Genomic DNA, 17,793 nt, shown 5'->3' with positions numbered 1-17,793 from the left:
ACCACCTGGACTTCGAGCCCCGACCTTTTAATAAAGACCCTGTTGTAAAAGATATGGAAAGAAACATCTGTGCGATAGACCCACTTTTTTGCTGAATATGTTTATGGCCTGAATTCCCAAAGTTCAGGGCCGGGATCCGTGATGCGCGTCTTCGTACCCACCCGGGTCCTGCGGGTTCTGACCCCGCGAACGCAGTCTGGACTGGTCCTCGGGTCTCCCCTCTCCTGTCCCGGCCTCCCTGCCAGCATCACCTCAGTGGTCTCAGTTCCCCCCTGTCCTGGGGGCCCCCAGACTCATCCCGACTCCCACGGCCCTTCCCCCACCCACGCGGGGCCTTCTGGGGGCGCGCAGCCGCGAAGTGGTCCAGAGCCTTCCAGCCTTGCTCTCTGCTCGTCCCCGAGAGGATGCGACTGGGAGGTGCGGGGAAGGGGGGTCACCGTAGGGTGCAGGGACCGGATTAGAGGGGACAAGGCGTTACCTCTTCTACGAGCTGATTTTCAGAACTACCTGAGTGTGAAAACCTAGTCCGAGAGGAACAGAGGAGGACAAAAATTGGGGGGAACTGAAGTAAACAGCCTTTTTCCTGGTTGGATTTTTTCAGGTGCTCACCAAATTTCCTGAGGCGGAAGCTGCAGAGGTTCCTGCCTCCCTGTCCGCACTCCCACCTCCACACACCCCTTGAGTGGCTCCAAGTGGAAGGTTGTTACAACAGATCTTGACCGTGCTCTTGAGAATGACAGCACGGGATTTGGAGGGAAACTAAACGGGCTGACACCTGTAGCTGAAGGAAGATGGCCTTAACGCCCAGCCTCCTCGGCTCCACCCGAGAGACGCACGTTCCTCCTCCCACCAATCCGGCACCTTCAGGTACCTCAAATGAGTTACTTTGTCACATATGGCCAGTTATTTCATGCAAATCCTTGAAGGTTTTTTAAAAATTACATATAGTTTTTAAAAGACATATTTCCTTGTAAAAGTCTTTACCGCTTATTTCCTAGCCTCGACTTTCTGTAACGCTTTTCCTTGGGATAACAGAAAAATCCTTTGTCTAACGCTACACCTACCTATCACTTTTCCTTTCGTATTTTTCTGTCCCTAGCGCGTTCTGAGGAAGCGAGGCATCTTCCTGGAGTTGGCATATTTTCTAAAGGCAACAGATTAACACTGGACAGTGCAAAGTCATTTTTTTTCACCCAATCGAAGTAAAATGGGGTAGATTCGGCTCTGCTATCGTCTGTCAGGTGGCTCTATGGCTTAGTTGGTTAAAGCGCCTGTCTCGTAAACAGGAGATCCTGGGTTCGACTCCCAGTAGGGCCTTGAGTTTTACCCGGAAGCCAACTCTTCCTGAAAATTTATTTTATGTTGGCGAGTTAATTGTGTCTTCCTACTAATCCCCCACAAATTCTCACCAAACTTACAGCGCTAGAACTCAGTCAGATATATTACAAGTTATTTGACTGCAATTTGCTCAGATTCCTTACTTTTGAAGAGAAGTAGATTCTTAGGGAGATGACAATTCAGATGCAAACCACCTCCAAAGAATACTGCATGTGACTTTACCTCAATCACTTTTCAAATAGGTTTTGCATTGAACTGTGGTAAAATGTTTTTGAGCACCTACAACGTGTTACAGTTTGAAGTACCCAAACAGGAAGATATGTATAATCTCTCTAGAGTCTAACAATCTCCAGCTCTAAAATTGATTTCATTAAATAAGATAAATTAATGAACAATGAATCCACTACTAGCTATAAAGGAAAATTAGGATGTTTGCAGGGGCATACTTGCCATTTTGAACAGTATATTCCCATGTTATTTCTCTTAAGGAAAACACTAGAATACTTCAGGAATGATGATCAACTGGAAGGAAAAATGTCCTAAACGCAAACATTCTAGAGCTAGGACAAAGTTGCTGTGAGAAAAGAGCAAGTTGGAGAATTCTGCCAGATATCTAAAGCAATTGAGTTTCAGCCCTAAAGATTTATGGAACTTCTGTGTCTTTTTGTCTCCTATTCATTCATCAATTAATCCAACAGCGTAAACTGCTGGTCTTTTATGTACCAGGCATATTTCTGTCTTTCTTCTTCTTTCTTTCTTTCTTTTATTTTCAGTTACATTTTTTCCCCCATGTTATGGGAACTTTTAAGATCTACTCTCTTAGCAACTTTTAAATATACAATTCAGTATCATTAACTATAGTCACCAACCTGTGCATTACATCTTCAGGACTTATTTATCTCATAAGTGGAAGTTTGTACCTTTAACTACCTTCACTCATTTTGCCCGCCACCCCCAATCCCTGCCTCTGGTAACCACCCCAGGCATATTTCTAAGGGCAGGAAATACAGCAGCGAACAAAGCTAACAAAAAGCCCTCCTCTTATGGATCTTACATTCTGGTGGGGGGTGACACGAAAAATAAAGAAATGAGTGTGTAAAATAAGTAAGCATATAAGATACTGATGAAGTCTGCAGAGAAAAATAAAGCAGTGAAAGAATATGGGGAGAGTATAGGGTGGAGGCAGAGTAACCAAAGAGTGTCATCCTGTCCTTTGGTAAAATCACTGGCAAATGTTAAAAAATTATTTTTTAACTTTTTAATGAGAAATAGTTACAAAGTGGCCACTATTATTGCTCTAAGAACCATGACTAGCAATATTGAATAATCATTAAACTGACTCCCAACAATGCCTGGACCTCACCTCCATTCATTTTGATTAGGGCTTTATTGAACTAGTTCACACTGTCTGTATTCAAACCTCAGCTGCTCCACTTATTAGCTAAGGGACCTTTGGCAAATTGCTTTATCTCAATGGTCATCACTGTGCTCATGTGTGAAATGGAAATAGTAATAGAAATACCTAATAGAGTTAATGGGAGGACTTGAGGGGTAAATACACATAAAATATTTTAGAAGGATATCTAGCACATAAATAAGCAATCAATAAAGTAAAAATTGTGCCCATAATTGATTATACACAGAGCCTCACTCATTCCAAGTTTAGGTGATGATATTTGCAATTTTTGAACTGACGAGATTTAGATGTGTTGATGCTGAAAATGAGTTAAGACTTGGGGGAAATTGGAATGGGGTTAATATTTTTCCATGTGGGATGGGTGTGAATCTTTGGGGAACAGCAGGTAGACTAAGATGTCCTTTTCCTAATCTCTAAAACCTGTGAATATGCTATCTTGCAAGGCAAAAGGGATGTGATTAAGTTAAGAATCTCGGGATAGGGAGATTATCTTGGATATTTGGATTGGTTCAATGTAATCATAAGGTCCTTATAAGAGGGTGGTAGGAGGGTCAGAGTCGGAGAAGGAGATGAGACAACAGAAGCAGAGGTCAGAGTGATGTGAACATGAGCCAGGGAATAGGGGCATCGTCTACAAGCTGGAAAAAAGCAAGGAATGATTTCTCCCCAGGGCCTCTAGAAAGAAGGCAGCTCTGCCACACCTTGATTTTAGTGCCTGAAGGCCCATTTCAGACTTCTGACCTCCAGAACTGATAAATAATAAATTTATGCTATTTTAAGGTGGTAAATTTTTGCTAATTTTCTAGGGCAGCAAATAGACAGTTAATACAGATTTATGGTATGGGTGTGCACTGTAGTCAACGTATTGAAAAACTGTCTTGCTGCCAAAGGAAACTGGAACCAAAGAAACCTGCTGAATTTCTTGAAGGACTACAGCCCCACGTATAATCACATCAGATTGACTGGGAGTTAGTCCTCGTACCTAGATTTCACACCGCAGAGCTCGATCAGTGGGATAATTTTGTTTGCTACGCTGTTTCTTTCTCAAACGAGAGTATGTAGAAGTGACAAAACTCTCTTGCCTTCTCTGAGGTTCGAACTCAGGACCTTCAGATTATGAGACTGACGCGCTGCCTACTGCGCTAAGAAGGCACTGGCTTGTTTCAGTTTCGGTAGAACTATCGATTCTCTTTCATGTTTATACGAACTTTCCAGGAAGTTATATTTTTCGAATAGAGTGCAAAATAAGAGTATGTGCTAGGGCATATGTTTACCGTTGCTCCGAATATGTCACAATGATTGATCAAAAGTATTTCAGGATTTTATCCTTGATTAAATATGCCACATGGTGAATTTTTTTTTCATTATGCCTTAAACACCACTTACTGCTGGGAGACATTAGACTTCATTAGATTTCACACTGCCCCACTTCACAACATGTGTAGAAAGTGACATACAGATACGAGGGGCCTGAGCTGGGTCCACAGGCATGAAGATTTCCAGACTGCAACAATGAAGGACACACAAAAATGCTTAGCTCTGCTGAGGGCGAAGCTGCTGTCTCCTTATCTAGCTCTGGAGCTTCCTTGCCTGCCAATGTTTCTCTTACAATCGATGTCTTTGATCATGACCATGACCATGACCATGACCTGAACGCCCTTCTCTTCTGGCTAGAAGTCCAGAATAATGTAAATAGAGGCGAGATAAGGTGGAAGAGATGAGGTGAGATGATTGAGAATGGAGAAAGAATATACTGGATTTCAATCCGGCAAAGTAAGAAACGGTCCCAAAATTGAAACTGTAGGACTGAAGTGTAAATCTTGTATGTGCCATCTATTAAGTTAGGAAAAATAATTCACTTGGTTTTCTTGGGAATATGCCAATTTTAAAAACTTCATTATCTGTAAAATGGGATAATATCTCACAGTATTATTTAAAAGACTGAACACTTGACACACACACAAATGTTGTTCAGTGAATACTAGTAAGTGATACAAATGATGATAGCAAACTGTATTAAGTGTTTATTATGGGCGAGGTACTCTTTTAAGCAATTTATATGTATCTTACATGTATTGGTCATCTATCTATCTATCTATCTATCTATCTATCTATCTATCTATCTATCTATCTATCTACCTACCTACCTATCTATCTACCTATCTGTCACTTTAGGCAAGTCTTATTATTGTCTCCAGTTTACGTATGAGAAAAGTAAGACCCAATAAGTTTAAGTGACTTGCCGGTAGGCTTGTGGCTACTCAGTCGATGTGAAACAGTGGAACTAGGGCTCACTTAAACGGTGCAGCATATAATGGATCAGGCCGGTCAGCGAGAGGATGAGCCGCCTGCAGTCAGAGACCGGGGGAAAAAAGACCAAGGGACTCGCCCGGTTCGCGTTGGTGGGGTTGGAGCAGGTAGAACGCGTCCTCTCTGGGTCTGGAGAGGATGGGACGCCCCGCACCAAAAGCAAACTAATTCCCTCCCTGAACTTTGTAAATTAAGACCATGATCACATTCAGCAAAAAGTAGGTCTGCTTGCGCAGTTGTTTCCTTCAATAAGAAATCACACACAGACATACAAACCCTGACTCAAGTTGCGAGTGAGTGGGAAGGGGAGCTTCCTTTTTCTAGGTGAGGACATTAAAAATAACTTCCCGCTGTTGACCCCCAAACGCAGTTGACAAATTGGAGACTCTTGATCTCTGCGTCCTCAGAGTTCCGGTGCTGCATCGGCGGTGGTGATTTCTAATCATTTTTTGTAACGACTGATTTTCTTCGTTTGAGGGATATTATGCATCGGCTGCTTCTCCCTTTACTTTCCAGTATCACAAACATAGCATAGGAGGCAAAAGTGTGTCTCCTGAAGTAGGAATCTATTTGCAGATTTTATTGGTAGTTGGGATGACAGTTGTCTGGGGCGGGGGGTTGGGGGGGGCAAATGCTGTAGAAAAAAAAATAAGACACGCGAGAACAGACTTGTGTCTTTTAAAGTGTTAAGGAGAGTTTTAAAGAGGTTGGCTGCGTGGTAGCGTGGCCGAGCGGTCTAAGGCGCTGGATTAAGGCTCCAGTCTCTTCGGGGGCGTGGGTTCGAATCCCACCGCTGCCAGCTCTGTTATTAAACCCGTTTCTTTGAAACAATTGCTTGAGGCCGGAAGAACCTTGTTTTCCGACTTCAGGGGTAATTAAGGGAAAAAAAAAAAAAAAGTCTGACTGCCAATTGTATCGAAGAACAGGATTTAGGATCTAAGGGAATTCTTTTAAATGTTTTTTAAATGTTCGTACAGAAATAAATAAAACTTCCACATGGTTCAAAATTACTAAAATAGATACACAGTGAAAGTCTACCCTCATCCCACTTCTTTTCCCCCCAGCACCGGATTCTGGTTCCTCACGCAAACATGTTAGAGCCTGGAGTTACCTTGAAGGTATACTTTTTGCATGCAAGCCTGTAGAAGTCTATTATTTTCCTCACATTTTGCACTTTTCAAACCTATTCTACTGCATCTTGCCTTTATTACTTCTCGTATTTTGCCGTGGTTTTCATATCAACATAGAAAGAGCTTCTTTTCTTTTTCTTTTGTCTCAAAAGTATTCCATGTTATGGATATATCTTAAATTTAACCAGCCACATTTAACAATATAAACAATGTTGAAATAAATAATATCTGCATTTCATAAGGGTGTGTACTAGAGAACTTTCTGAAAGTGCAATTGCTAAATCAAATCATATGTGTGATGGTAATTTCGGTGGTTCTTGTCTTAGTCTTCCCTAAATGTTACTAATTTATCCTCCTATAGAGCCAAGGAAGGGCCTGTTTCCTTGACACCCTGACCAGCACAGAGCATTCCTGTGACAATGAGAATTAACAGCCATTTAGTTCTTACTAAGCCCCAGATATTGTCATAGTTCTTTACATTGTCATATTATATTCTCAGTAATATATAAGAAAGTCATATTATTATTCCCATTTTACAAAGAAATAAACTGAAGTTATAACCAGTTAATCTCTTGCTTGTGGGTGGAGGAATCAAGACGTTAATACTGTAGGGTAGACTAAAAAATGGTCTTCCAAAAGATATATCCATCCTAATTCCTGGAAGCTGTAAATATTACCTTATACGGCCAAAAAAAAAAAAAAGGTGGAGTCTTTGCAGAAGAGATTAAGTTAAGAATCTCAAAATGGGGAATTTATCCTGCATTATCCAGGTGGAGCTTAAATGCCATTGCAAGTGTCCTTACAAGAGAGAAGCATAGGGAGAGTACACAGAGACAGAACAGGAGAAGACAACGTGAATACAGACAGAGGCAAAGATAGGAGTAATGCAACTACAAAGCAAGGAAGGCTGGGTGCCACCAGAAGCTGGAAGAGGCAAGGACAGATTCTCCCCTACGGCCTCAAAAGGGAGTATGACCCTGTCAACACCTTGATTTCTGCCCAGTGATACCGACTTTGGACTTCTGGCCTCTAGAACTGTGGGGAAAAAAAATTTCTGTTGTTTTAAGCCACTGAGCTCTGGTAATTTGTTACAGAAGCCACAGGAAACTCATAAAATGTCTTCAAGTGCTACCACAAACAATTTTTGTTTGTTTGTTTACCAGTCTGTTAGGTAGAAAATATTATTTCATTGTAGTTCTGTAGTTTGGATGTCTCTGAGAAACTCCACGAATTGGAAAGAGGAAAGGACTGGATTAGGAGAGTTTCCCACACCTTTAGGTTCTTGCCCTCGGTGAAAGAACTCTTCTCACCTAAACTAATTCCCCGAAGTGTGAATTTTCCATTAGCTTTTAAGGAAGAGCTTGTTTACTGGGGTTCCACTTGCCGACCTGAGGGGGCTGGGATGTGGCGGTGGGATTTGAACCTATGTTTCTAAAGAAATTAGAGACAATGCTGCATCCTAGAAGGCTCCCACACTACCTCCAAACGTTTTAATCAAACGTTTTTCTCATTTCCAAAAAATATTAAGAAAGTTCTGTATTCCGTATGTATGTTTAAATAGACTTTGCTTTTTCTGCTTTCTTTGTACAAAATAGGAGCTTCGCTTCCTACCCCTGGGAATATCAGAGGCGCATCTGCGAGCCTCACCTGCTTTATCTTACCACGATCCCCCCAGTCAGCTCCCCGTAAAGCCTTCTGGGCGTTCAGGTGGCCCGCAGTTGCGATCAGGGGACCACCCTCAGACCTAGCTCTCTGCTCGTTCCTCAGGGGGATGCGACAGGGGGGGAAAGGGCGGGTCATCGCGGGGTGAAGGAACCGGGTTAGAAGGGAGAAAGTGTTGCCCTCTTTGCGAGTTGACGACCTATTGCACTGGAAATCAGGCACTTGGTGGGCAGGGAGTGGTCAACGGGTGGTTCTCTGGAACCATAAGGCTCTTCACCTAAGGAGGATTGTACCTGGATCCAGGGAACACCTTGTGGCCAGCAGGGGACCATTCCGCCTCTCCCCGTCCCCCATTCCAAGGGGCTCTACACCTGTGGTTGTCTGATCGGAGTCTTTACAGCGACCTTGACATTGGCGTTTTAGGATTTTGAGAACGATGTGACTGACTGTGTAGCTGAACTCTACACTCCCAGCCCCCTCTTCTCCGCTCCCGATTCTTCCCCTCCAAGTCACTGCTTGCTAAGTGCAAGTGACGTGTAGGGACACTAGGTGCTCTAGCCCGGCGGTCTAAGAGTCTTCTAGTGGAATTCCATTTTTAGAGTTCCTCACTTAGTTTATTGGAATGAAGAATCTTAGTTACATAAGACGAGGTGCAGTAACAGCAAATTTTGCTTTTAGAAGACTTTATCCTAATTGGAAAAAGTGAGTAGCCTCGACTTTTACTGATGGTTATCCTTCGACTAATTGAAGTGCTATTGGTCCCAACATTCAAGCTGCCCGAAACTTTTTCCTGCTTGTATTTTAGCTCTGCAGCGCATCTAAGTAAGCAAAACGTCTTCTTGGAGTTTGTCTCTTTTCTCACAATAAGCTGCACTAAATCACATAAACTACGTCAGGAATATTTAATCTCACGGTAAGGACAGATCTAGAACAAAAAAACGCTCATGTGTGGGCTCCATGGCTTAGTTGGTTAAAGCGCCTGTCTTGTAAACAGGCGATCCTGGGTTCGAGTCCCAGTGGGGCCTTGGCTTTTTCCCTCTCCCTAGGAAGCCAAATTCTTCAGTAACCCCCCATTACTACTAATTCTCCACCGTACTCAGTAGTACTGTGAATTCTGATCCACTCACTCAAAAGCAGCTGTGACTACAAAAGTTCTTACTCCTAAGGAAAACGTGGTGGGTCACTTTATGGGAACAGAAAGAAAATGACCTTCTGTTTTTCATCTTTGCTGAAGTTCCCTGTCCTCTCTTTTTTAGTTGGGGGGGGGGGGCAACAAAACTACCAAATCTTAAAGCTTTTTTCTGAATTCCCATGTAATTTATTAGTGATTCTAGGAAACTCAGCATTATGTTATCTGTTTTGTATATGATTTTCCAAATATTACTAAATTATAATAACAGTAATTTACATTTGCTTATACGCCCTCAGTCTTCAAGGAAGGGCTTTAGTCCCAAAGGGAATACATAAATTGGCCCCACTAGAAACTGAACTTTAATTCTGCAATTTAAAAAACGGAATGATCCTATAATGCAATGATTCCCAAGCTTAGTAGACATTTAAATCACCTAGGGAACTAGTTAAAACACAGTTTCTTGGGACTTATCCCCAGAGGTTTTAATTCTGTTTTGGTGATAGGCCCAGAAATGTGTGTTTTTAACAAGCACTCCAAGAGATTTTGAAGCAAGTGAATCACATTTGCAAAAATTCTGCTTAGAATATTACACACAGAGCAGAACTGAAAGTTAGGTCCAGCTATGCTATTAGCACTTTTGTATTAATTCATGAACATCTACTTACCCTCTTTATCATCTAGTTAGGATTATTGGAAGTCTACTACATTCCAAGAGTTTCCAGACACGCTGTCATTTAATCAGCCCAACAATCCTGTCAAATATGTGTTATAATCAGCTCTTTGAAGATGAGGAAACAGGTTCAATAATATTCACAGTAACAGAGTAAGTGACAAAGTTCAATTTCAAACTCAGGTCTGTCTGATTCTGGAATCCATGCTTTTCTCATGATATCTGTCTTCTATTTGATTAGAGTCAAGAATGAAGTTTTTGGCCGCAGAGCTAAATAAAATTAAGCAACTTAGACTGATCTCAAATCTTAGTCCTAGGGGTTAGGGATCCTGAGATAACTGTCTGTTTTCTGCTAGAAGATAATCAGCCCAGTGAACAGTTGCTTAACTCGTTTAACTTAGGGAGGAGGAAAATATAAAATAAAACCTCAGAAGTCTATGTAGGAGGTTCTCCACAAAAAAATGAGCAGGCCATATAACTAACAAACTGAAATAATCTTCATCTCCTAGGCTCTGTTTGTTTGGTTGGTTTTGGTTTTTTGTTTTGTTTTTTTGCCTTGGACATGCTGTCTTCATGCCCTGATTCTTTAGATTTAAACACAGTGTATTAGTCAGCTAGGGCTGCCATAAAATATCACAGACTGGGTGGCTGAAATAACAGAAGTTTATTTTCTCATAGTTCTGGAACTAGAAGTCCAAAATCAAGGTGCCATCAGACTTGGTTTCTGGTGAGACCTCTCTTCGTGCCTTGTAGAAGGCCCCCTCTGACTGTGTCGTCACATGGCTTTCCTCTGTACATGCAAGGGAAGAATGGGAGTGAGAGCAAGAGCAGAAGGTAGCTCTGGTGTCTCTTCCTCTTCTTTTAAGGACACCAGTCTTATTGGATTAGGGCCCCACCCTTATGACCTCATTTAACCATAAATTACCTCCTTAAAGGCCCTGTCTCAAAATGTAGTCACATTAGGGGTTAGGGCCTCCAAATATGAATTTTGGGAGAACACATCCAGTCCATAACAAGTAGGAAGAGGGAGGACTGTATGGCTTAGCTCTGAGTAACAACTCAGTCATGACAACATCTAATAACTTTTGAAGTTCAGCCTGAAAAGGGAGTTTTTGGATGTGAAGAAAGTGTTGAGATAAAAGTTTTGTCAGACACTTTGTATCAGGTAATAAGATTTAAATGTAAAAATATGTAATATTTATGTAAAAACAAAAAATACTGTTATAAAATATTTAAAGTAAAACCATAAAATATTACACAAAATGTAGGTAATATTTATAATATCTTGAGGTGGAGAAGGCCATTCTCAACATGGCACCAAATGTACAAACTATTTTTTTAAAAGAGTGAACGATTTCATGAATAAAAATAATTTTTATTGTAAAATTAACATCCCCCCAAAATTAAAATACAAAGTATAAAAAAGGGGAAAAAAAAGCATTGTCAGACAATTAGGCAAGGATTTGTCCTTTAAAGTACTTATTCAGTTGCTTCGTTAGTTCTACCTTGTTCTGAGGAGTGACCTGCTCTGAGATGGTCTTCATGTGATGGAGATGTGGATATTATACCTGCATTCGTAAGAAATAAAAGGAGGATCTTAATTTGATCAGCACTGTGCTTTAGCCAGTTGAAAAAGAGGACATAAACCTTGCCCCCAAGGAGCTTTCAATATGGTTGAAAAGACCAAATAAGCACGTATCCCAAACACTACAGATATTTAAAAAACCTATGTTTACTCGTGACATTTGCCGAGCATCCACTTGGTGTGTGAATTCTGGAAGTGTGTGTGAGCCTTATGAACCTTGGACAAATTACTTACCTTTTTTAAGCTTTAAGTCCCTCAACTATAAAATGAGGACAATAATAGTACCCACCTCAAGGAGTTGTTAGGAGACAATTCATATAAATTGTCTAGAATGTGTTAAGCCATTATTATCATCATTACTGTTAATAGCACTATATTTGTTTTCTTTCTGAAAATTATTGGGGTAAATCCTGCTCTCCCTTGCTATTAAGATGGGATTAATGAGTGGAAGAACTGATGCAATCTATAATCACAACCAAAAGTATAAATAAAAGATAGATACTGTCTCCAGGGAGATTAATTCACCAGTGACAGCCCCTATGGGATCACTGGCACACTGGGTGTGAACTTGTTTTATCTGCCTTTGAATCAGATTTGGAACCAGGAGAGATTGTCCAATGCCTCCAGAATCACATTCACCCTACCTGCCATATTAAGACCTTCGGTGGCTTTTATTGAAGTGCTGACCTGATCATACTTGCTTCCCTCTCTCAGGACTGTTGGAATCCAACCCTTCTGCAAACTTTCTCCTGACTAAGCTTCTATAGCTAAATACATCTGCTTAATACAAATTCAAATAAGAAGAGGTAAGTTCTAGTGATGTCTCTTTCTATTCACACCAGCCTAGATGGTATTGCGTTTTGTTTTGAGACAGAAAATGAAGGTTCTGAGTTTTGGCAATATCAGGCAGGGTAAGATGCCTCTGTGAGCTAAATGAATTCTCGTTATGCCAGACCAATGGTTGTCATTTGTTCAAAATTGTGTTGATCCCAGAATTATGTCCAAAAAATCCAATTATCTAGGAGATGGGGAGGAATGAGAAAGCAGGTCAAGTCACTAAAAATCAATTCTCTAAAACCAATACTCTGTCATTTTTGTCACATACCTATGTGAAGACCAGCAAGAATTTCCCAGTAATAAAGTTTTTATCTTTTTGCTTTAAAGTGAATGAATGAATGAATGAATGAATGAATAATAAATGCCACTACTCTGAAGATAAATTTGAGGATCAAACAATATAAAGAATAACCAATGATAAAATATTGAGGATTTGTGAGGTGGGGTGGGGGGCAATGGGATCTTGTTTTCCTCTTTTCCTCAGCCATTTTATACACAAATGCATGAACTTCCTGGCAAATGCAGGCGATTATCTTTTCTGTTTTTGGAGACATACTCCTTTGCCTCTCCCTCTTTCTGTCTCCGTCCCTGTCCTTGGTGGTTAAACAGCTGCAACAAACCATCCTAGCCATGAATTCAAGTGGTTGTATGTAAATGTGTAGCTTGTCAAATTGACCTAGAGGTGTCTGGATGAAGCAGGAATCCATCCTCTGGTGAATGGACCCTCAGGGCCAATTGTTATAGGTCAAGCTTTAAATTTATCTTTTGGGGAGGTCTTTTTTGGTTAAATCACGTATTCCCATCAATCCTCATATACATGCTTCTTTCTCTTAATTGAATTTCCATTCTTTCAGCACCTCAGATTAAAACTTCAGATGTTCTTTCAGCTCCTTCCTCTCTCCTACATTCATACCTTGCTCTTGATTCCCACCGCCACTATCTGAGCTAACCTTCTCAGCCTCTCTCCCATAGACTCTTGCAGTAGCCTCCCCACTGAGCTCCCAGCTTCCAGTCTCTTCTTGAATCCCTCGTTATTCAGCCATAATAAATGTTTTTAAATGCTGCTCCAATCATTTCACACCTCTTCTGAAAAAAAAAAATCTTCATTTGATCAGACTCCTTAACCTAGTGTTCAAGATTTTCCATATACTGGACCCAAGTTATTTTTGCAACCTGGTTTTCCACTACACCATGTTATGCACCCTATGCTGCAGTAAGTGATGATGTGTGCTTTCCACGCTTTCAAACAATGTATACGACTCTAATGCCTTCACCATCATTGACAAATATTCAGATCCCTTCCATTCCTTCTTATTTAATTTTCATTTATATTAAAGACATATGCGATCAAAGTTAAAAAAATAAAATAATACTATGGGCTTATAATGAAAAATAGCAGTTCCCTTCTTCATCATTCCTCACTCTCAATTCCTGGTCTCCCAAGTTAACACATTTTTAATAATTTCAGTGTTTTCTTTTATTTACCCATACTTCTTAATAACAAGTCTTTATTCTATTTGTGGTTTTTTTTTAGTTTTAAATATGACTTATTTATCACTTACTATAAAAAATTAGAACTTTTAACCCTTACATAACAAAGAGAAAGAGCGAGGACAAGAGACAGAGAGAGAGAGAGAGAGGGAGAGAGAGAATGTCTATGCCTTACTCTCCAGATACTCTTATATCATACTTTTTGGTTATATCAGCATGGAGAGTTTACACTTTCACGACTGCATAAACATTAGTCACAGTGGAATCATTTAGTGAACTATGGTTACCTAAAAAAAAAATCTCTTCTCAATTTTCACAGATGGTCAGATGGTACAATTCCTGTTGTTTTTGTTTGTTTGTTTTTGGAGACATGACAAGGGATCTTGTCCTCAACACCAGTCTGTTCTTATTACATAATCCACACACATCTTCAGGATCCTTCTACTATATGCTAAGGGAATTCTGACAAATCAACATCATTTAGATGGGTCACTTTAAAGTGACCAGGTTTTAGTGTTGACTAAAACAACAGAGAAAAAAAAAAACCAATTAAAACCATACTCATGGCTCCAGCCAGTAAATTGAAACAAGTCTCTCTGGTAAAGGTAACAATTATGACAAATTCATATATAATTTCTTGGGTCAAACGCTCTCAAAATTCATTCCCATATACAGTCTCCAAATTTCTGCCCCAAATTAGCAAGGACCTGTAATGTTTCTTGCCCTGGCAGAGCCTGCAGCAATCGAACCCTGTTTACCTGATGGGTATGGAGAGGGCCATCAGGAGAATTATTCCTTTCACTCTGCATCCCACTCAGTAAGGAAAATCACAATTTTCTTAAGATTTTATTTTTAGAACAGTTTCACATCACAGCAAAACTCAGCAAGAGTACAGAGATTTCCCATATAACCCCTGCCCCTACACATGCATAGCCTCCCCCTTTACCTTCATCCCTCACCAAAGTGGTACAATTGTTAGAGCTGATGAACTTACCCAGACATATCATAATCACCTGAAGTCCACAGTTACATTATGGTTCACTCTTGGTATTGTACATTCTATGGGTTTGGAAAAATGTATAATGACATGTATATACCATTATAATATCATACAGAGTAGTCTCACTGCCTAAAAATCCTCTGTGCTCTACTTAGTCATCCCTCCCTCCTAAACGTTGGCAACCACTGATCTTTTTACTGTCTTCATAGTTTTGCATTTTCCAAACATACTGTATGATAGCTGGAATCATACAGTATATTGCCTTTTCAGATTGGCTTCTTTCAGTTAGTAATTAGCATTCAAGTTTCTTCTATGTCTTTTCATAGCTTGACAGCTTGTTTCTCTTTAGTGCTGAATAGTACTCCATTGCTCCATTGTCTGGATATACCACAGTTTATTTATCCATTCACCTTCGGAAGGACATCTTGGTTGCTTCCAAATTTTGGCAATTATGAGTAAAACTGTTGCAAACATCTTTGTGCAGGCTTTTGTGTGGATGTAAGTTTTCAGCTCATGTGGGTAAATACCCAGGAGTGTGATTACTGGATCATATGGTAAGAGTATGTTTAGTTGTGTAAGAAACTGCCAGACTGTCTTCCAAAGTGGCCCTACCATTTTGTATTCCCACCAGCAAATGAGAGTTACTATTGTGCCACATCCTTGCTAGCATTTGGTGTCATTGTTCTCAATTTTGGCCACTCTAATAGGTGTGTAGTAGAATCTGATTGTTGTTCTAATTTGTATTTCCCTGATGACATATGTCTTAGTCCATTTGGGCTGCTATAACAAAATGCCAGAGACCAGGAGACCTATTGCAACATTTATCTCACAGATCTGGAGGCTGGGAAGTCCAAGATCATGGCACTGGCGGTTTCAGTGTCTGGTAAGAGCCCATTTTTTGGTTAATAGATAGCACCTTGTAGCTGTAACTTCACATGGTGGAAAGGACAGGAATCGCTGTGGGTTCTTTTATAAGAGCACTAAGCCCATACATGAAGGCTCTAGCTTCATGACCTAAGCACCTCCCCACGACCCCACCTCTTAGGTCACACACTCCCTTAGCTGCAAGGTAGCTGGGAGAAGACCACCTCCCATTGGCTTCTTTAATCATACAGAAGAGCCATAACAAATAATGAATGTCCACTAACCCATCACATAGGGCTTTGATTTAGGGGGGAAAAAATGAAACCACTTTCTCTACTGAAAGGATTTTTCAAATGTGACTTATTAATTATAATTATTATATTCATTAATGTTGTTATGATTTCTACTGAGGGTGTACCCCATTGCTCCCCCATAAAAGTATTTTTTCCCTGTAATCGTCAAAACTTCTGCCAACTCAGGGTTTTTAAAATCACCCTTCTCTTCCTTGATTTTAGCGGGTGTCTCCCAGCAAAATTCAATGAAGCCCATGAATGAAAGTTTTCCAGAGGATTTCATTCTCATGGGCTTTACCAAATATCCGTGGTTGGATCTTCCTCTCTTCTTTGCCCTCCTAATCTCCTACATGTTCACACTGTTGGGAAACATTGCTATTATTCTGGTCTCTCAAATAGATTCCCAACTCCAAAGTCCTATGTATTTCTTCCTCACAAGCCTCTCCTTTTTGGACCTCTGTTTCACCAGCACAACTCTACCCCAAAAGCTGTTCAACTGGGGGGCGGGCCCAAGAAGAACATCACTTATATAGGCTGTATGAGCCAGGCCTATGTATTTCACTGGCTAGGCTGTACTGAATGTGTCCTGCTTGGCACCATGGCCTTACACCACTATGTGGCTGTGTGTAAGCCTCTGAGATACTCTGTAATCATGAACCACAAGCTCTGCTGGCAGCTCTCCAGCACTGCTTGGCTCATTGGTCTGGCCAATTCACTACTGCAGTCCACACTCACAGTCCAGCTGCCCCTGTGTGGGAACCAGGAATTGGACCACTTCTTTTGTGAGCTGCCCAGTCTAATTAAGATGGCTTGCGTGGACACCACAGTCAGTGAGCTTACAGTGGTGGCCACCTTCCTGATAATGGGTCCCCTCTCCATGATTCTTGTCTCTTACAGTTATATTGCCCAAGCTGTATTTCAAATCCCTTCTGCTGATGGGAGACTTTCGGCCTTCAACACCTGTTCATCACACTTACTGGTGGTGTCTTTATTTTATGGCTCTGGCATCTACATCTATATGCAGCCCTCAGGGGACAGCCCTCAAGACGTCATCAAAGTTCTGATGCTGTTTTACTGCGTTATTACTCCCATGGCCAACCCATTCATCTACACCTTGAGGAACAAGGATGTTAAAGGAGCTTTGAGGAGACTTCTGAAGAGGGCCATTTTGTCCAAAAGAATGTAAGAAAATGATGCTTTATTCTGAATGGGAAAGCCCAACAATAACCTGAAATATATCCTCCTTTAAATAGATGTTCCATCAAAATCATGCTCAAAAGTCAATTCAAGAAAACCTTTGTGTGTTGTGTTTACCACTTCTGACACCAAATGTGTTGGCTTTTTTCCCCACAACAACCAATTCTCTGAAACAAACTGGGTGTCCTACATTCAGTTCAATTCTGACACTAACTACCCAGAGTTATCATAGGCCCCACAGGTTAAGGGCTCAATTCCACAAAACTGCCTCTGTTACTGGAGAGTAGGTTCTTGTCTCATCCCAGAAGGATTTCAGAGACGAGACACAGAGGCTAAGAAAGCAAAGCGAGGATTTATTAATTGATAGTACACTCTCAGGAGGGAGAGCAGGCAGGCTCAGGTGAGCAGCTGCTCTGAGTTCCTTCGGCAAGCTGGTTACATAGGGTATGAAAATGATTGGGCAGAAAATATTCATTGAGGAGGGAGGAGTTTGGGGTCAAATTTCCTGATTTTCATCCCAGCTCCACCTTCCCCGGGGGAGGAGGAATTTTTGCCCTTTCTTGGTCTTGATTGTAAGTGTCATGATGTCGGTGCATCATGGGTACTTCTTTTCTGCAAGGCTAATTTTATTGTAATGAGGGCGTAACAAGCAAAAGGTTACATTCGGAAGCCAGAGATTCCCACTTTTTGCCGCCTTTCTTTGCCTCTAGGACCCCTGTCGCCTCAAGATGTAAGGTTTCCTGTCACCTGACCCGTGCCCCCCACCCCCTTTCTCTGCTCATATCTAGCTACCTGCCTACTCTAATACCTCCGCTTCAGATGCCAATCACAAGTTCAGGCCACTTGTACTTCTGACCAACCAGCTAC

General features: G+C 41.0%; 1 protein-coding gene and 4 non-coding genes across 5 annotated transcripts; 4 read left to right on the top strand and 1 right to left on the bottom strand.

Annotated features, from left to right (window-relative positions):
- Positions 1-1,243: 1,243 nt before the first annotated feature.
- Positions 1,244-1,317, top strand: TRNAT-CGU (transfer RNA threonine (anticodon CGU)). The gene has a single exon. It is a non-coding gene; the product is annotated as a tRNA-Thr (tRNA).
- A 2,517-nt stretch (positions 1,318-3,834) lies between these two features.
- Positions 3,835-3,907, bottom strand: TRNAM-CAU (transfer RNA methionine (anticodon CAU)). The gene has a single exon. It is a non-coding gene; the product is annotated as a tRNA-Met (tRNA).
- Positions 3,908-5,782: 1,875 nt separating this feature from the next.
- On the top strand, positions 5,783-5,864 carry TRNAL-AAG (transfer RNA leucine (anticodon AAG)). Its single transcript has one exon. It is a non-coding gene; the product is annotated as a tRNA-Leu (tRNA).
- A 2,944-nt stretch (positions 5,865-8,808) lies between these two features.
- On the top strand, positions 8,809-8,882 carry TRNAT-UGU (transfer RNA threonine (anticodon UGU)). Its single transcript has one exon. It is a non-coding gene; the product is annotated as a tRNA-Thr (tRNA).
- A 7,092-nt stretch (positions 8,883-15,974) lies between these two features.
- Positions 15,975-16,915, top strand: LOC133095027 (olfactory receptor 2B11-like). The gene is given in 2 exon segments (XM_061195850.1): positions 15,975-16,229; positions 16,232-16,915. Coding segments are annotated over 2 exon segments (939 nt in total).
- The last annotated feature ends 878 nt before the right edge of the window (positions 16,916-17,793 follow it).

Source organism: Eubalaena glacialis, chromosome 7 (assembly GCF_028564815.1).
Source record: "Eubalaena glacialis isolate mEubGla1 chromosome 7, mEubGla1.1.hap2.+ XY, whole genome shotgun sequence".
NCBI classification, from domain to species: domain Eukaryota; kingdom Metazoa; phylum Chordata; class Mammalia; order Artiodactyla; family Balaenidae; genus Eubalaena; species Eubalaena glacialis.
This window is presented reverse-complemented; position numbering and strand designations above follow the sequence as displayed.